This window comes from Canis lupus, unplaced genomic scaffold (genome assembly GCF_011100685.1).
Source record: "Canis lupus familiaris isolate Mischka breed German Shepherd unplaced genomic scaffold, alternate assembly UU_Cfam_GSD_1.0 chrUn_S1564H1752, whole genome shotgun sequence".
NCBI classification, from domain to species: domain Eukaryota; kingdom Metazoa; phylum Chordata; class Mammalia; order Carnivora; family Canidae; genus Canis; species Canis lupus.
This window is the reverse complement of record NW_023330404.1, coordinates 57,682-75,830: the sequence shown is the minus strand read 5'-3', so window position 1 is coordinate 75,830 and position 18,149 is coordinate 57,682. Positions and strand designations below refer to the sequence as shown.

General features: G+C 37.0%; 1 protein-coding gene across 1 annotated transcript; it reads right to left on the bottom strand.

Annotated features, from left to right (window-relative positions):
- Positions 1-16,769: 16,769 nt before the first annotated feature.
- On the bottom strand, positions 16,770-17,797 carry LOC100686959 (trace amine-associated receptor 2). The gene is given in 3 exon segments (XM_038589005.1): positions 16,770-17,432; positions 17,434-17,541; positions 17,543-17,797. Coding segments are annotated over 3 exon segments (987 nt in total). The 5' UTR covers positions 17,759-17,797.
- Positions 17,798-18,149: the final 352 nt, after the last annotated feature.

Genomic DNA, 18,149 nt, shown 5'->3' with positions numbered 1-18,149 from the left:
AGAAAGGGCTGGCAGGATATATTCAGGGTCCTAAATGAAAAGAACATGCAACCAAGAATACTTTATCCAGCAAGGCTCTCATTCAAAATGGAAGGAGAGATAAAGAGCTTCCAAGACAGGCAGCAACTAAAAGAATATGTGACCTCTAAACCAGCTCTGCAAGAAATTTTAAGGGGGCCTCTTAAAATTCCCCTTTAAGAAGAAGTTCAGTGGAACAGTCCACAAAAACAAAGACTGAATAGATATCATGATGACACTAAACTCATATCTCTCAATAGTAACTCTGAATGTGAACGGGCTTAATGACCCCATCAAAAGGCGCAGGGTTTCAGACTGGATAAAAAAGCAGGACCCATCTATTTGCTGTCTACAAGAGACTCATTTTAGACAGAAGGACACCTACAGCCTGAAAATAAAAGGTTGGAGAACCATTTACCATTCGAATGGTCCTCAAAAGAAAGCAGGGGTAGCCATCCTTATATCAGATAAACTAAAATTTACCCCAAAGACTGTAGTGAGAGATGAAGAGGGACACTATATCATACTTAAAGGATCTATTCAACAAGAGGACTTAACAATCCTCAATATATATGCTCCGAATGTGGGAGCTGCCAAATATATAAATCAATTATTAACCAAAGTGAAGAAATACTTAGATAATAATACACTTATACTTGGTGACTTCAATCTAGCTCTTTCTATACTTGATAGGTCTTCTAAGCAAAACATCTCCAAAGAAACGAGAGCTTTAAATGATACACTGGACCAGATGGATTTCACAGATATCTACAGAACTTTACATCCAAACTCAACTGAATACACATTCTTCTCAAGCGCACATGGAACTTTCTCCAGAATAGACCACATATTGGGTCACAAATTGGGTCTGAACCGATACCAAAAGATTGGGATTGTCCCCTGCATATTCTCGGACCATAATGCCTTGAAATTAGAACTAAATCACAACAAGAAGTTTGGAAGGACCTCAAACACATGGAGGTTAAGGACCATCCTGCTAAAAGATAAAAGGGTCAACCAGGAAATTAAGGAAGAATTAAAAAGATTCATGGAAACTAATGAGAATGAAGATACAACCGTTCAAAATCTTTGGGATGCAGCAAAAGCAGTCCTAAGGGGGAAATACATCGCAATACAAGCATCCATTCAAAAACTGGAAAGAACTCAAATACAAAAGCTAACCTTACACATAAAGGAGCTAGAGAAAAAACAGCAAATAGATCCTACACCCAAGAGAAGAAGGGAGCTAATAAAGATTCGAGCAGAACTCAACGAAATCGAGACCAGAAGAACTGTGGAACAGATCAACAGAACCAGGAGTTGGTTCTTTGAAAGAATTAATAAGATAGATAAACCATTAGCCAGCCTTATTAAAAAGAAGAGAGAGAAGACTCAAATTAATAAAATCATGAATGAGAAAGGAGAGATCACTACCAACACCAAGGAAATACAAACGATTTTAAAAACATATTATGAACAGCTATACGCCAATAAATTAGGCAATCTAGAAGAAATGGACGCATTCCTGGAAAGCCACAAACTACCAAAACTGGAACAGGAAGAAATAGAAAACCTGAACAGGCCAATAACCAGGGAGGAAATTGAAGCAGTCATCAAAAACCTCCCAAGACACAAGAGTCCAGGGCCAGATGGCTTCCCAGGAGAATTTTATCAAACGTTTAAAGAAGAAATCATACCTATTCTCCTAAAGCTGTTTGGAAAGATAGAAAGAGATGGAGTACTTCCAAATTCGTTCTATGAAGCCAGCATCACCTTAATTCCAAAGCCAGACAAAGACCCCGCCAAAAAGGAGAATTACAGACCAATATCCCTGATGAACATGGATGCAAAAATTCTCAACAAGATACTGGCCAATAGGATCCAACAATACATTAAGAAAATTATTCACCATGACCAAGTAGGATTTATCCCTGGGACACAAGGCTGGTTCAACACCCGTAAAACAATCAATGTGATTCATCATATCAGCAAGAGAAAAACCAAGAACCATATGATCCTCTCATTGGATGCAGAGAAAGCATTTGACAAAATACAGCATCCATTCCTGATCAAAACTCTTCAGAGTGTAGGGATAGAGGGAACATTCCTCGACATCTTAAAAGCCATCTATGAAAAGCCCACAGCAAATATCATTCTCAATGGGGAAGCACTGGGAGCCTTTCCCCTAAGATCAGGAACAAGACAGGGATGTCCACTCTCACCACTGCTATTCAACATAGTACTGGAAGTCCTAGCCTCAGCAATCAGACAACAAAAAGACATTAAAGGCATTCAAATTGGCAAAGAAGAAGTCAAACTCTCCCTCTTCGCCGATGACATGATACTCTACATAGAAAACCCAAAAGTCTCCACCCCAAGATTGCTAGAACTCATACAGCAATTCGGTAGCGTGGCAGGATACAAAATCAATGCCCAGAAGTCAGTGGCATTTCTATACACTAACAATGAGACTGAAGAAAGAGAAATTAAGGAGTCAATCCCATTTACAATTGCACCCAAAAGCATAAGATACCTAGGAATAAACCTCACCAAAGATGTAAAGGATCTATACCCTCAAAACTATAGAACACTTCTGAAAGAAATTGAGGAAGACACAAAGAGATGGAAAAATATTCCATGCTCATGGATTGGCAGAATTAATATTGTGAAAATGTCAATGTTACCCAGGGCAATATACACGTTTAATGCAATCCCTATCAAAATACCATGGACTTTCTTCAGAGAGTTAGAACAAATTATTTTAAGATTTGTGTGGAATCAGAAAAGACCCCGAATAGCCAGGGGAATTTTAAAAAAGAAAACCATATCTGGGGGCATCACAATGCCAGATTTCAGGTTGTACTACAAAGCTGTGGTCATCAAGACAGTGTGGTACTGGCACAAAAACAGACGCATAGATCAGTGGAACAGAATAGAGAATCCAGAAGTGGACCCTGAACTTTATGGGCAACTAATATTCGATAAAGGAGGAAAGACTATCCATTGGAAGAAAGACAGTCTCTTCAATAAATGGTGCTGGGAAAATTGGACATCCACATGCAGAAGAATGAAACTAGACCACTCTCTTTCACCATACACAAAGATAAACTCAAAATGGATGAAAGATCTAAATGTGAGACAAGATTCCATCAAAATCCTAGAGAAGAACACAGGCAACACCCTTTTTGAACTCGGCCATAGTAACTTCTTGCAAGATACATCCACGAAGGCAAAAGAAACAAAAGCAAAAATGAACTATTGGGACTTCATCAAGATAAGAAGCTTTTGCACAGCAAAGGATACAGTCAACAAAACTCAAAGACAACCTACAGAATGGGAGAAGATATTTGCAAATGACATATCAGATAAAGGGCTAGTTTCCAAGATCTATAAAGAACTTTTTAAACTCAACACCAAAGAAACAAACAATCCAATCATGAAATGGGCAAAAGACATGAACAGAAATCTCACAGAAGAAGACATAGACATGGCCAACATGCACATGAGAAAATGCTCTGCATCACTTGCCATCAGGGAAATACAAATCAAAACCACAATGAGATACCACCTCACACCAGTGAGAATGGGAAAAATTAACAAGGCAGGAAACAACAAATGTTGGAGAGGATGTGGAGAAAAGGGAACCCTCTTACACTGTTGGTGGGAATGTGAACTGGTGCAGCCACTGTGGAAAACTGTGTGGAGGTTCCTCAAACAGTTAAAAATATACCTGCCCTATGACCCAGCAATTGCACTGTTGGGGATTTACCCCAAAGATACAAATGCAATGAAACGCTGGGACACCTGCACCCCGATGTTTCTAGCAGCAATGGCCACGATAGCCAAACTGTGGAAGGAGCCTCGGTGTCCAACGAAAGATGAATGGATAAAGAAGATGTGGTTTATGTATACAATGGAATATTACTCAGCTATTAGAAATGACAAATACCCACCATTTGCTTCAACGTGGATGGAACTGGAGGGTATTATGCTGAGTGAAGTAAGTCAGTCGGAGAAGGACAAACATTATATGTTCTCATTCATTTGGGGAATATAAATAATAGTGAAAGGGAAAATAAGGGAAGGGAGAAGAAATGTGTGGGAAATATCAGAAAGGGAGACAGAACATAAAGACTGCTAACTCTGGGAAACGAACTAGGGGTGGTAGAAGGGGAGGAGGGCGGGGGGTGGGAGTGAATGGGTGACGGGCACTGGGTGTTATTCTGTATGTTAGTAAATTGAACACCAATAAAAAAAAAAAAAAAAAAAAAAAAAAAAAAAAAAAAAAAAAAAAAAAAAAAAAAAAAAAAAAAAAAAAAAGATAAATAAATAAAATCGTAAAAAAAAAGAGAATATTTCCAGCATGCAGATGATTCCCTCGTAACCACTACTCTGTCTTCTTTCATCGAAGATTAGGGATCCCTGGGTGGTGCAGCGGTTTGGCGCCTGCCTTTGGCCCAGGGCTCGATCCTGGAGACCCGGGATCAAATCCCACGTCGAGCTCCCTGCATGGAGCCTGCTTCTCCCTCTGCCTGTGTCTCTGCCTCTCTCTCTCTCTCTGTGACTATCATAAAAAAAATAATAATAAATTTTAAAAAAAAAGAAAAAAAAAGAAGATTAGATTCTCCGGTCCTTGCAAATTTTTAAAAGTTTATTTCATTTTATTTTTTAGTAATCTCTATACACAACATGAGATTCAAACTCACAACCCTGAAATCAAGAGTTGCAGGCTTCTCTGACTGAGATACTCAGGCACCCCTCCTACAATTTTTATAGATGGGATTACAATATGTATACATTTAGTGGTGCTGCGATCTTATGTCAGGTGACCATATATATGTGGATCTGGTTCTGGAATTTCTGCTGTGTTCTATCCTTGCACCATGGTAAATGTGCAATTACTGTAGCTTTATAGTAGTATGGAATACTTGCTGGGGAAGTCCTTAAGTTTGTTCTTCAAAATTGTTTTCTATATCCTTTGCATTTCAACATAAAGAATGGTTGATGGGAGGGCAGGATTTATTTCCAAATTTTGGACAACTGGTAAGTCTTCAGGAATGTAACTTAGATCCATGGTGCTTTATTACTTCAAAACCCTTTTTCTAGGAAGATGAATCAGTGTTTCTTCTCTTCTTAAAATGATTCCCATAAATGTGAGCTCCTGAGATTTTAATAAGATTCAAAGTCATCTGTTATTAATTCATTTCCATATTTATTTATGTAATCATTTAAAATAACTCAGGAATGAGTTATTTGCTGCATTAGGGAAAGAAAAGTTTCAACTGCTTATTCTTTCCTGTTCTTGTTTATTCGATTCCATCCATTCATTTATTTACTCAACATGGGTTTATCTATTGAGTGCTCTATTCTTTTTAATTTATTGGAAGCTCCTCAAGAGTTTATTCTACCTATATAGGTATCTATAATAGTCAAACTCATGAAGCAGAGAATACAGTAGTGATTACCAGAATGGGGAAGTGAGGAGTTATTGTACAATGGATGTAAACTTTCAGTTATGCTAGATTAAGAAATTTTAGAGCTCTGCTGTACAACATAGTACCTCTAATTAACAATATGGTATTGTGTACTTCAAAATTTGTTAAGAGGCTAAATCTCATATAAGTGTTCTCAAAACGCACACACAAACAACTAAAACTAAAAAGGGATGGGCAGAAGGTGTTGGCAATGTCCATTACCTTGATTATGGAGATGGTATCACAGGTGTTTGTGTATGTCCAAACTAATCCAATTGTGCAGTTCTTTGTATACCAATTATACCTCAGTAAAGCTGTTAAAAAAAAAAAAAGAATTTGTGGTCAACTTTTACCTTGAACAATGACTTTTCTAGAAAGTCCTTTGAACTACAAGTTAACATCTCTCCTAAAAATACTTAATACACGAAAACTAAGTGAGTTCACAGTGTTTTTCTTTATGCATTCTTTCAATATTTCAAAGTCTTCTTTTTAAAGAGTCTGTAGATGTTGTAAGAGTTTTAAATGGATATGACTGTTGAAATATATGGAAAACTGGGGCATTTGCTCCTCCTGATTGTGCACTCTCTCTCAAATAAATAAATAAAATTTTTTTTAAAAAGAAATATAAGGAAAATCATGTACCTATGGGTCAAACCATGAACCTGGGTCAATGCTTCATAGCTTCTCTACTCTCTATTCCCTTCCTGTCCTCTCCTCTGTCCTTCTCTTTTTCCCTATCCTCCTTGTTTCTCTTCCCTGTGTTGCTTGAATTTTATTACTCATCTGAAATTCTAACTACTGGAGCCATGTCATATATGCCATCCCTGAGTGACTCATAGGGACCACCAATTTTACGTTCACAGACTTGAGCCAGTAAATCTCACATGATTCCCCTTATTGCTCACAGTGGGCTGAATGAAAAATAATGGACAAATTGGCATAAATCCAAACTCTTAGTAAGTTATTGCACCTGCTTTGCTATTTACTTTGGGGACATACACCTTACCATGAAAAATAAGCTCACTGGCTGGTTCTGGAGACACTTGACGGTATACCTCTCACAGTGTATCATATCTACTTAGTGGGTTACAGAAAAACAAGTCCAGTTTTGACTGAGTCAGACATAAGAGACTCTAGACCTACATCAGATTCTCCCAAGCCATAGAGATTCAACCAGAGTGCACCTTGGTGCAGGCAAGCATTTTGGCAGACTCAACTTAGTTTTGCCTTTGGAACCCTAAGAAAGAGCACAAAAAGTCCCTCTCTGGTCTCAAAGTGTCAGAAGCTCCTTTCATTCCTTCTGATTCTATCATTCTTTCCTGACTAACCCAGAGAAAAAAAGAATTTGTCATGACAGAGGAACCTGTGTCATGTTAGATGGAGAAGCTCCTTTCCCAAGACTCAGGAAGATTTCTCTTTACAAAGTCTTAGAGGATCTCTTTTGAGCTGGCTTCCACATGGCTCTCCTGTTTGCTCTAGTTTAGGGTTTATTTCCAAAGAAGAGGGAACTAGAACTTTGGACTCAGGGTTTTTCTTCTAGTCTGAACTTCACCTCTCCCTACCTGTGAGCTTCTGGTCAAAGGAGGTATGCTAGACTAGATGGACCTTACAGGTTCTTTCAGCTCTGAAAGTCTGTGAATGATAGGTAGCCAAAAGGGCATCAGTTTTAAATCATCTTTCTGTAAACAAATAGAAGAAAAACAGAAATAAGATGAAAGAAATACAAGGAATAAAGGATGTGGCCCAATGTAGGAATTCATTGAATAGTACTTTAATTCTGAGGTACATCTGACCAAGTCTCTACCTCTGTAGATACTCCTCCACTCCTTTCTTCTTTTTCACTAAGGAAAGGCTATGAGCATTTAACCTGGACCCCACTTTAGCATACAAGTGATAGCACTGGATAAACAATTGTTGAATGTAATCTGTGTTAAAATATACACCAACTCACATCTTGTATTTTCTTGACTTTATCTCCTAAAATAAACTCTAAGTAACAACTACATCTTATCAGGCACAACTTTTTAATATATTATCATGAGGCAAGGAAGCTGTATATCTTATTAACCTCCGGATTCTCAGCACCTTGGTTGGCACTTATGACAGACACTTTTCGAATGAATAAAAATATAAATTTTTGAATGAATAAAAATATAAATATTTTCGAATGAATAAAAATATAAATTTTTGAATGAATAAAATATAAATAAATGATAAGTTATGGTTTGTTTAAAAAAATATATGCATTCTTCCAATAAAAGCAGTTGCTTCAATATGCTTGAAACCTTGCTATAAACAAATAGACTAGATCCAAGAGCACAGTTCATGAGCTTATCTTCCAGGACTAAATTGCTTCTATGGTGCTATAAAATAATCTCTTGTTATTTAGGCAACATTTAGACAAGTAGAAAGATTACTGTAGACATATTTTACTGATCCCTTAGGCTACTGAGAAGAGGATTCAAGATACTGAGTTTAGATAAATACAAAAGAGTCAGTGGGGGCGGGGGCTCCTAACTGCTTCAGCTAAATGCACCTGGGAGGTGGTGACAGTGATGGCACATGACTCCTTGGCGTTTCATGAATGCATTAAGATGGGGTTATACTGGCTCTTTCCAGTCATTTATGCAATGTTTTAGCACCTTACCTAATCACTTCGCAGAGTTGGAGATTTTCTTCCAGCTGAAACTCACATACTCTCATAAATTAAATAGTGTATGGAAAGCACAGACTCACAATTAAACTTGCACAGTATGTAAGTCCTTGAAGACTTATGTACTTCAAGTATATTATTGCCCAAGAAACTCCCTGTCACATCTCAATTGCCCATATGACCTTAATGATGACAATTATGACCCTGAAACAACATCATGGGAGTACTGCATATAAATAACTGCTCCACTTTAAGGATTGAGAGGATTCTAGGAGGCGTTTTGACATGAGGTCAAATTTTCCACCTTGCACATTACTATTTTATACAAGGGAAACTTCACTTTCAGTACTTTGGTACTTTCAGAACTGGAGAAGACCTCAAATGAATGTTTACAAAGATGTATTGTGTGATGCAGTTTCCAGTCTCCTAGCTGTCTTACATCCTACAGTAGGGCTTTGAAATCAGGCTGACCTGGTTTGATGATTGGCTCAACCACTTATTAACCATATTACTTTGGACAAGTTTTTCAGTGTCCCAGAGCCTCAGTTTCCTCTATGAAGTGGAGAAGTTGTCTCTGAAAATATTTAACACCATTAGCATTATTTTTACCTTCCTCCCTGCTTTTCCTCCTAAGAATTATGGCATCTCCTCCAAGTTTGCCTTATTTTGAATCTTCCATGTAATTTACTATGTTGAACTACATGCCTCTATGAAATTGCCATTTTTGTAAGTTTAAAATGTTCAAATATTGATAATTTGAGGAACTTACTCTGGGGATCTTTTTCTTTTTCTCCCTTAAGTTTCACTTTCAAGCACCGACTGATAAAAAGTTTGGCGTATCTCCAATCACATACATGTGTAAGAAGTCAGATTTTCAATGCAAGATTATATCATGGAGCTAAAGCTCATTGAAGAGAATCTTCAGTGAACACATTGATTTTAGTAGGAGGAAAAGGTAGCCCAACAGCAAATTTTTGGTTCAGAATCAAATTTCCATAACCTTAAAGTGCTAGTATTATATAAGATGTAGTAGAAAATGGGAAATTTATGATCCATGGTTCTAACAGAAGGAGGCAGATATTTGTACATGCTATCTGTAAGGCACCAACTAATACAAGTATCACCACTGCTAGAAAACACAATATCCTGTTCTGGATCCTATTTGGTAAAGAACTTAAAATCGCCATTGCCATCTATGTATGTATGTACGTACATACACTGTAATCCAAATTAAGATTTTTCTCATTTTTAACTGTTGAGAAATATCAAGTATGAAGGATCAGCAAAGGGAGATATGAATAATTAGTACTGTTGTTCTTTAATACACTGACTCAAATTAAATGTAATAAGAAGGAAATTTTAAAGTTTTTTAAAAAATTTGAACACAAATTTGGATAACAAAAAAAAATTTGGATAACATTAATAAATAATGTGCTTTCTTTTTTTTTTTCTCCTTTGAATTCTGATTGTCCTGGAATTTAAGGCTGAAGCCTTGCATATTTCAACTGATTGCCCAACTGCTTAAGAAAACCACATAAAATTTCAAACTAGCCTCTGAAACCATGCACTCTTCTGAAAGTCTGCTCATGGTGTGCCAGTAAGAAAGAGTCTCTTATCAAAACCGGCACTGATTCAAAGGCCTAGAACTAACGCTAACAGTGTTTCATTTCTCTTACCACAAGTCAAAAAATGATGTCAATTTTAATATAATCTTCTAAGAAATTTATCTTAAGCTACAAAGTCTCAAATATGAATTCTGTTTTTAATGCTCTATCATCATGCTTAGCCTGATAGTAAATCTTACCCAAAGAGCAGATTTGTATTAATTTTCTATTGAATTTGTTAAACCAAGACAGCAGGGTGACAGTACAAGGCATAAATAGTATAGGTAGTATAATAAAAACAAACAAAAAGCAAAGGTTTGAAATTTATGAAAATTCATATATTGGATCTTTTCTGCTTAATTCCTTAATACCTAATATAGTCTATAAGGACTATTTAAAGACTACAATCACAAAGACTCCTTGGAAGACATTTCAAGGATGACAGGTAGACTATATTCAAATATAACACTGAAAACTAAAAAACAGAAGGAAAATAGTTCTTTCTGTAAGGCTACTTTATAACTGTAGTAGTTTACATGTGATGACACCAAAAAGTAAAAGTAGCATCTGGCACGTAAATGACTGATTGATTCCAAATGGCTCACAGTTCGTGAGTCAGCCTTGTCTAATCACATAGCAGCTGGCCACGGGTAGAGGCGACCTCTTGAGCATGTTGCCTTCTCAAAAGCAGCTGGCTATCAGGAAACACATTTAAAGTGACAGTAAAAATGCACGGAGAACAGGCAGAGCAACCTGCATTTCGGAAAGCGAGGGCAGAAAGAAGAGCAAAAACAAAAAGCAAAGCCAAACATCTTTCTTATAATTAGCTGTAAACAATGGCATTTTTGAAAACCAGCAGAACAGAAGAATCTCTGCTAAAATTATGCATCAGAGAAAGTGTTAGAGGACCCAAGAGGAACTGTTCTAAGTATACTTTTTATCAAGATCACATACACGTTTTCCGTTGGACACAAGGGAAAGAGCCTGAGAAAGCACACCCTGGCTAGAACAGCAGAGCATGCTTCTGCACGCTGCAAGTATATGTTACCAGCATCTGTCTGCTGCCTCTTCTTCCTGCAGTTGGCAATAGCACAGACACTCTGCCCACAGCAGTCCCCATACTGCCCTGCAAATGCTCACTCCATGGCTTAGCCAATCCCCTTTCCTGCACCTGATTGCCCTTTTCATCTCTGACCACTTCAAGGCTCAGCAGAAGTATCATTTCCTTCCAGGATCTTTTTTTGACTCTCCCAGTTGGAGTTAACCTCATGAAATTATACAGTATTAGGGTGGCCAAAGATCACAGAGATAGGTGATTCCACTTCCTCATGTTACAGGGACTTTGATTTCAAATACCTTTGTTTCCTTCTGGCACAATTGTTTTCTAAAATAGCCTTATCTTAACTGTAAATCTCTTTTTTTTTTTAAATACGATTTTATTTATTTATTTGAGAGAGAGAGCACAATGCGGGTGAGGGGAACAGAGAAAAGGAGAAGCAGGCTCCTACTGAGCAGGGAGCCCAAAGCAGGGCTCTATCCCAGGACCCTGGGATCATGACCTGAGCCAAAGGTAGGCACTTAACCTGCTGAGCCACCCAGGTGCCCCTTCACTGTAAGTTTCTTGAAAAAATTTTCTGTCTATCCCCATTACCCTTCCAACTCTTGCAACACTTTCTACAGAGCTGTGTACATGGCAGGTATGTAGTAACAGCTTGTTGAGTTAAATGCAAGGACACTAATCCCAACAACACCCGAAATCTGGTTAATAAGCATCTTCTCTCATGGTAGTAGAGACATCTGGTTTAGGAATGATTAAAATATCAGGAAAACAGTTAAGTGCTGCTCAGAACGTAGGTAATAAACTTCCTCCCAAAATAAACAGTATGCTAAATGAAACCCAGTCCACAATTAAAATTTTTTATGTCTTAAAGTTTCTAAATTACTTGAAAGGCACATTCCCACTATAACTAAAGCCTTGAAGTAACTATTGCCATTAAAGGCTGGAACCAACATTATAACCTAGGTCTTTTGGCTCCTGTTCAGTGACCCTCCCACCATGTCTTTCTTTCTCTAATTATGATAACAATTCACATCTGAGCTATTTGGACAGCAGAAAGTCTATGGCTTCATCTGCTTATCATTTCTCCCACTCGGCCTTGCTCATCAAAGCATGTTCCATAGAACAGCCACATTGTCATCTCCCAGGAATGTTTTGGGAAATGAAAGATCTTTTTTTTTTTAATTTTTATTTATTTATGATAGTCACAGAGAGAGAGAGAGGCAGAGACACAGGCAGAGGGAGAAGCAGGCTCCATGCACCGGGAGCCTGATGTGGGATTCGATCCCGGGTCTCCAGGATCGCGCCCTGGGCCAAAGGCAGGCGCCAAACCGCTGCGCCACCCAGGGATCCCCGGGAAATGAAAAATCTTAAGCTATCCCAAAGTGCACTTCTTAGCAAGATACCTATGTTATTTGTATGTTCAATGAATTCCAGAAGAACAATTCTAGACAATAAGGAAACTGCATTTTTTGTTTGGACTCTTTGTCTCTGAAGTGAGTAAATAATTTTGAGCAGCAAAGAACAGCTGAATACCTTAAGTCAATGCTGCTGGCAAGAGAAAAATACCAAAATTGAAATATGTAGTGAATTAAGTAGAATATAACAAGAATTGTTTATTAAATTATAATATTAAAGGGGAGAGTACAATTTAGCATTATTGAGACATTTAACTACCTTATATTTATTAAATCGAGTTTGGCATAGTTCTTGAATTTTATAAAAACATGTTTTATATGCCACCACATAGAAATTTACAAACCTTGCCAAATAAAGTTTGAAGGAAAATTTACAAAGTTTCTTTCACTTAAATTTCATAATAATCATTTTCCAGTTAGGGAAAAAATCCTACATCCTCTACTGCAACAATTTCTGGTTTTCTATGAAATTTAGTGATCTGGTCCAACTATTTTGTAAAAGAGAGTAAATTGGCTTTTTTTTTTTTTTTTTTTTAAAGGGATAGTACATTTCCAATTTTTTAAATTGACCCAGTACCTTCCCTCTTCTGAAAAGTTAGTTGGGAACCATTGAGTCTCTTATGGTGGCTTTACAGGTGTGATGTCAGGAAGTTCTAGGAAGTGCAGTGTTAAGGATTGAGATATCTGATTCATACAAGTTTGCCTCTGCTCTCAAGAGACCTGAAGTGGGGTATTCAGATCCAGGAGCTCCAACAGAGGAGTAAAGTGCAGAGCCCCAGTGTAATTGCCCTTCTAACTCTCTTTCCTGGAGGATATTGAAATATTCTGTGTATTTTTAATGTCCCAAGTACTTCTCAGGTTTTTTTTTTTTTTTCCCATATGAAGGACAATTTTATATCAGTTTCATGGGAATTTTGGCTTCATTCTGGGAGGATAAGGTACCAAAGATAAGGTATCCTTCTATATATTAAAAATACACAGATATGTGTAGGCTAAATTAAACATTGGCTGATATCCAAAGGAGGGACAATTGTCTGATTTAGAAAAGATTGCTGTTTAGACCTTGACTCCTGAATGTATTAAGATATTGGTGGAAGAGGGAAGTATTTATTTTTGCTTTAGTGATTTATATCAATTTGACTAAAATCCTTAGTAAGAAAAGCCAATTAAAGTCTCACAAATCTTGAAAAAAATCAGTTCAGTCAGTGGACAAAGAACACTGCGTAAGAAGAGCCAGGTTCTAGTTCCGTTTTTATAACCGTCTGTATAATCCAGGACAGATTTAATCATTTAATCATTTAATATGTCTGGGCTCAGTTTTCTCATTTGCAAATTCCTTAAAAATCCTGGTTGTGGAAGGGAGACTACTTTACTAAATCTGGGAAATGATGAAAGCCAGACAGTATATAGGAAGATGTATTACTTCCTTCACTAGCAAACAAGTCAGGATGACTATATTCTGAAACCAAAAAGTGCCATGAAAACCTATAGAAAAAATGATCTGTTTCAATGAAAGGGGACTAACTGAGCAGAACTTTATGGAGGAACTATTTGATGTTTTTAAAATATGGATAGGATATCTAACAAAAAGAAAAGAAGCATTGTAAAAAACTTTATGGTGCACATAGAGCTAACAATTTTTTTAAAGACTTTATTTATGGGAGACACACACAGAGAGGCAGAGACACAGGCAGAGGGAGAAGCAGGCTCCCTGCAGGGAACCCAATGAGGGACTCGATCCCAGCACCCTGGGATCACGCCCTGGGCGAAAGGCAGACGCTCAACCACTGAGCCACCCAGGCATCCCTGGGCTGCCAAATTTTTATCACATCTGTAGGCACCGGCATAAACATCAACCACCATCACAAACATTATCCTTCTGTTAAAAAAAAAAAAAAAAAGGAAAGAAAGAAAGAAAAGAATGTCTAAACCTCTTCAACAAATGTCAACAAACTTACACCAAGATATTTAGTTTTATTTTCTAAAGTCATATGTCAAAGAATTGGGAGAAATTTTAATAAATATTAATTCAAAATGATTCTACTTTGGGCAGCCCAGGTGTCTCAGCGGTTTGGTGCCGCCTTCGGCCCAGGGCCTGAACCTGGAGACCCGGGATCAAGACCCACGTTGGGCTCCCTGCATGGAGCCTGCTTCTCCCTCTGCCTGTGCCTCTGCCTCTCTGTGTGTGTCTCTCATGAATAAATAAATAAAAATCTTAAAAAAAAGATTCTACTTTACAATAAAACTAAAATCTATTTTGCTTATGTATTTTAGCAATTGGTCTTTTAAAATAAAAAGAAAAAATAAAGATAGGGACATCTGTGTGCATGTGTTCAAATACCAAACAGCATAAACATCAGTATTTCATTAAAAAGAATTACCAAATAGACTCAATAGCATCCAACATACCATATTAGCTTTCATAACTGCATATGGCTTTAATTACTCTCTTCTTGAAAAATTTTTGTTTCCATTTATTTTGTACTTGCAATTTCTTTCACCATCTCAAAGGATCTCTGCCATTTTTCCTCCAGTTAAGGCTATAGGGAGGGACCAACCTATCGGCAGGCTAGCAAGGATGGAAGGTCTAGACCATAAGTGGCAGGGCTATCTTTGGGCAGGTGGGCAAAACTAATATTTCAGCTGATCGCTGAATGGTCATTGTTTGTGATTTGTGCAATTAAGTAATCAAAGCAGACTTACAGGCAGTTATGTAAACTTCCACAAAGAGGAAAAATTGCTAATCTGTTCATTGATATAGTGTAAAGAAATTAACCAAAAAAATTTTAGTGGAATGCGGTTAACACACACACTAACTAAAATTAAAATGTTGTAAGGTAATATTTACCCTTAATATAAGTGACATATTCTGAGATCTATTTTCTTCTGTTCTTTGCTTTTCATGAAAAATGTCATTTGCAGCCAGTGGTGTACTGGCACCACTCATATCCACTGACAAAAACAGGTTAAATTTTCAGGAATTCTGAAAGCCAGGTGATCTTACAATCATAACTTAAAACCAGCTAAATGTATTTAGCTAAATCAGCTAAATGTATATATACATTATATATATGTGTATATATATATATATATATGAATCAGTTTCATGGAATAATGTAAAGGGCAATATATATACACAATATATTTATATATTTGTATGTATATATATACATATATATTTGACATATATATATATTTGACAATTTTCTTGATATATATATATATATATATGAAGAAAGAAAGAAAAATTGTCAAATTCTACAAATCAAAGCTTTCTCTTTCTTTGTTTTTCTTTCTTTCTTTTCAGGGCCAGGTGTTAAATACTTAGCAGCACACCACCAGTTGCAGACCACTAACTTCATTTCATGAGTTATTTATGGATCTTAGTTTACAGTTAAAAGGACACTGAATTAACAAATATATAGTTTCCAGTACCTAGAGCCCCCCCACACTATAAATATTAGTTTTCTTTTTAGCTTTCTCCTCCTACCACTCTAAGATTCAAAAATGTATGCATAAATATTAAGGCAAACAAACAAACAAAACACAACTTTTTGGTATATATTTACATTTATTAAAAATCAGAATACAGGAGCACCCAGATGGCTTAGTCCTTTGGTGTCTGACTCTTGGTTTCAGCTCAGGTCATGATCTCAGAGTTGTGAGATCCAGACATGAGTGGGGCTCCACACTGAGCATGGAGTCAGCCTGGCACTCTCTCTTTCTCTCCCTCTACCCTAACCCCCACTTGCACATGTGTTCTCTCTCTTAAAATAAATAAATAAATAAATAAATAAATAAATAAATAAATAAATAAATAAATAAATAAATAAATCAGAACACCAATCCACAAAATGTGGATGAGTCTCAGGGAGGAAGGAAACACAGAGTAGAAGTCTCCTGCAAATAAATAGAAAACTGCCAGCGGCTGTGGTTAAGATGATATATGTGTGAAATCTGTGGTCTTTAATGTGTGGCTGCCCTTATTTTTTTTAAAGAAAACTTTAACCTCACCACAGTAAAATCTAGTAAAGCTTTAACTCTCTGGTAACCAATGATTGGTTTCTGACAGATTATGCAATTTTTAAATTATTTCTATATTCATTTATCTGTGATTATTAGTTGATGTTTTAAAATATATCTGGTCAGGTGCCAAGGAACAAAAAGCGAATAGAAATAGCACACAAAGTGCTGGTGCTGGTAGGAGGGGGCAGCAGTCATTAAGCTCAGCTTGTACCCTGATCCCTTCCAACTGGTATAAAAGTCCTGTGTGTTCTCTTCACACCATTCCAGACTTTTCCTCATCTTCTCTTTATCTTTCTTTCTTCTTTTTTATTATACCTAAAAGTAGTGGGTGTATCATGTATTCTGAATAAGAGGGATTTGGAGTTCAAAGAGAAAATTCCTATTTTTTCCTCAAGTCTTAGAAATGAAAAGCTTGCCATGGTAGCCAAAAGCAGACACACACACACACACACACACACACACACTTTAAGTGACTTTCTAAGTTCTAGGTTTTTTTCTTCAATTCATTCATACAGAAGTCTATTCGGTTTCTTTTTGAGTAAACAAATTAGTATTATGGAAATGTGAGCTGAAAATTTTACCTGGTAAAATGTACTTCAGTTCTCTTCAAAACCAGGGATAGAAGAAACAATATATTAAGGGATTACATGTGGAGTTAAAATAGACAAACCGTATCAAAGCATCAAACAAAACCACGGGAGTAGAGAAGTCCAGGAATGGATCCAATAAAATTGTGAAGAAACAGGGAAACCAACATAATAAGAAAACACTCATCACTATTCCTAAAGTTTTGGCCACTTTTTTGTCTTTCCTCATTTGATTATTTTGATTTTCTGGCAAGTTATTGATTGTACGAGCATGTTTTCTTGATACTGCAAAAATATTGCCATAAATCTCCACCATCACAGACCCAGGAGTGAAGAAACCTGCCATCAACAAGGTGGTTCCCCATAGCTTGTTGAACATCACTGGGCAGGAACTGGAACAAGCCACCAAGATATCATAGCCTTCTATACCATGGGCGTAGGCCTCTGAGAAGACCACCTAGAAAGCAAATGCTTGGGGGACGGACCAGCAGAGAAGTAGCAACCGCTTAGTGAGGGAAATCGTCATTTTTGTAGAATAACATAAAGGGTAACAGATAGCATAAAATCTATCAATGGCCACAGAGCAAAGATAAAAAAATGGATGGTATGCCAAGCATCAGGTCAAAACTGTAATGAATCTTGCAAAATGTAAACCCGAAATACCAGCAAGTCTCCACCGATCTGACAATACTATAGGGCATGATTGGTGAGTCCCAGGAGGAAACCAGTGACTACCATGGAGAGGATGAGGAAGGTGGTTGGTGTGTGAAGCATCCTGAAGTAGGAAATGGAAATGATTATGGCAAGATTGCCAAACACCATGATGAATATGGCTCCTGCCATAAATGAAAACATAACAGCTTGGACACCCAGTGGTTGTCCAAGATCCATTTTGATATCCTGGGCAAGATCCATTTCCATATGAAGAGCAATCCCATATTTCCTTCAGAAAAAGCAAGGACACATGAAACTTTGTCAGATATATAATATAGGGGGCACCTGGGTGGCTCAGCAGTTGAGCATCTGCCTTTGCCTCAGGGCGTGATCCCAGGGTCCTGGGATCGAGTCCCGTCTGCTTCTCCCTCTGCCTGTGTCTCTCATGCATAAATAAATAAAATCTTTTTTAAAAAGATACATAATGCAGTACATAATACATAAAATAGTCTATATTTTATATAAATTTTCATAGAAAAATATAGAAGACTCAAGGAAGAGATTTAATTTATGCTAAAATATTAGTTATGATCTTTCTCATTTATTTACCTTAAACTTTATTTTCAAGTTCATAGAATGTTAACCTGAGTTTAAATGG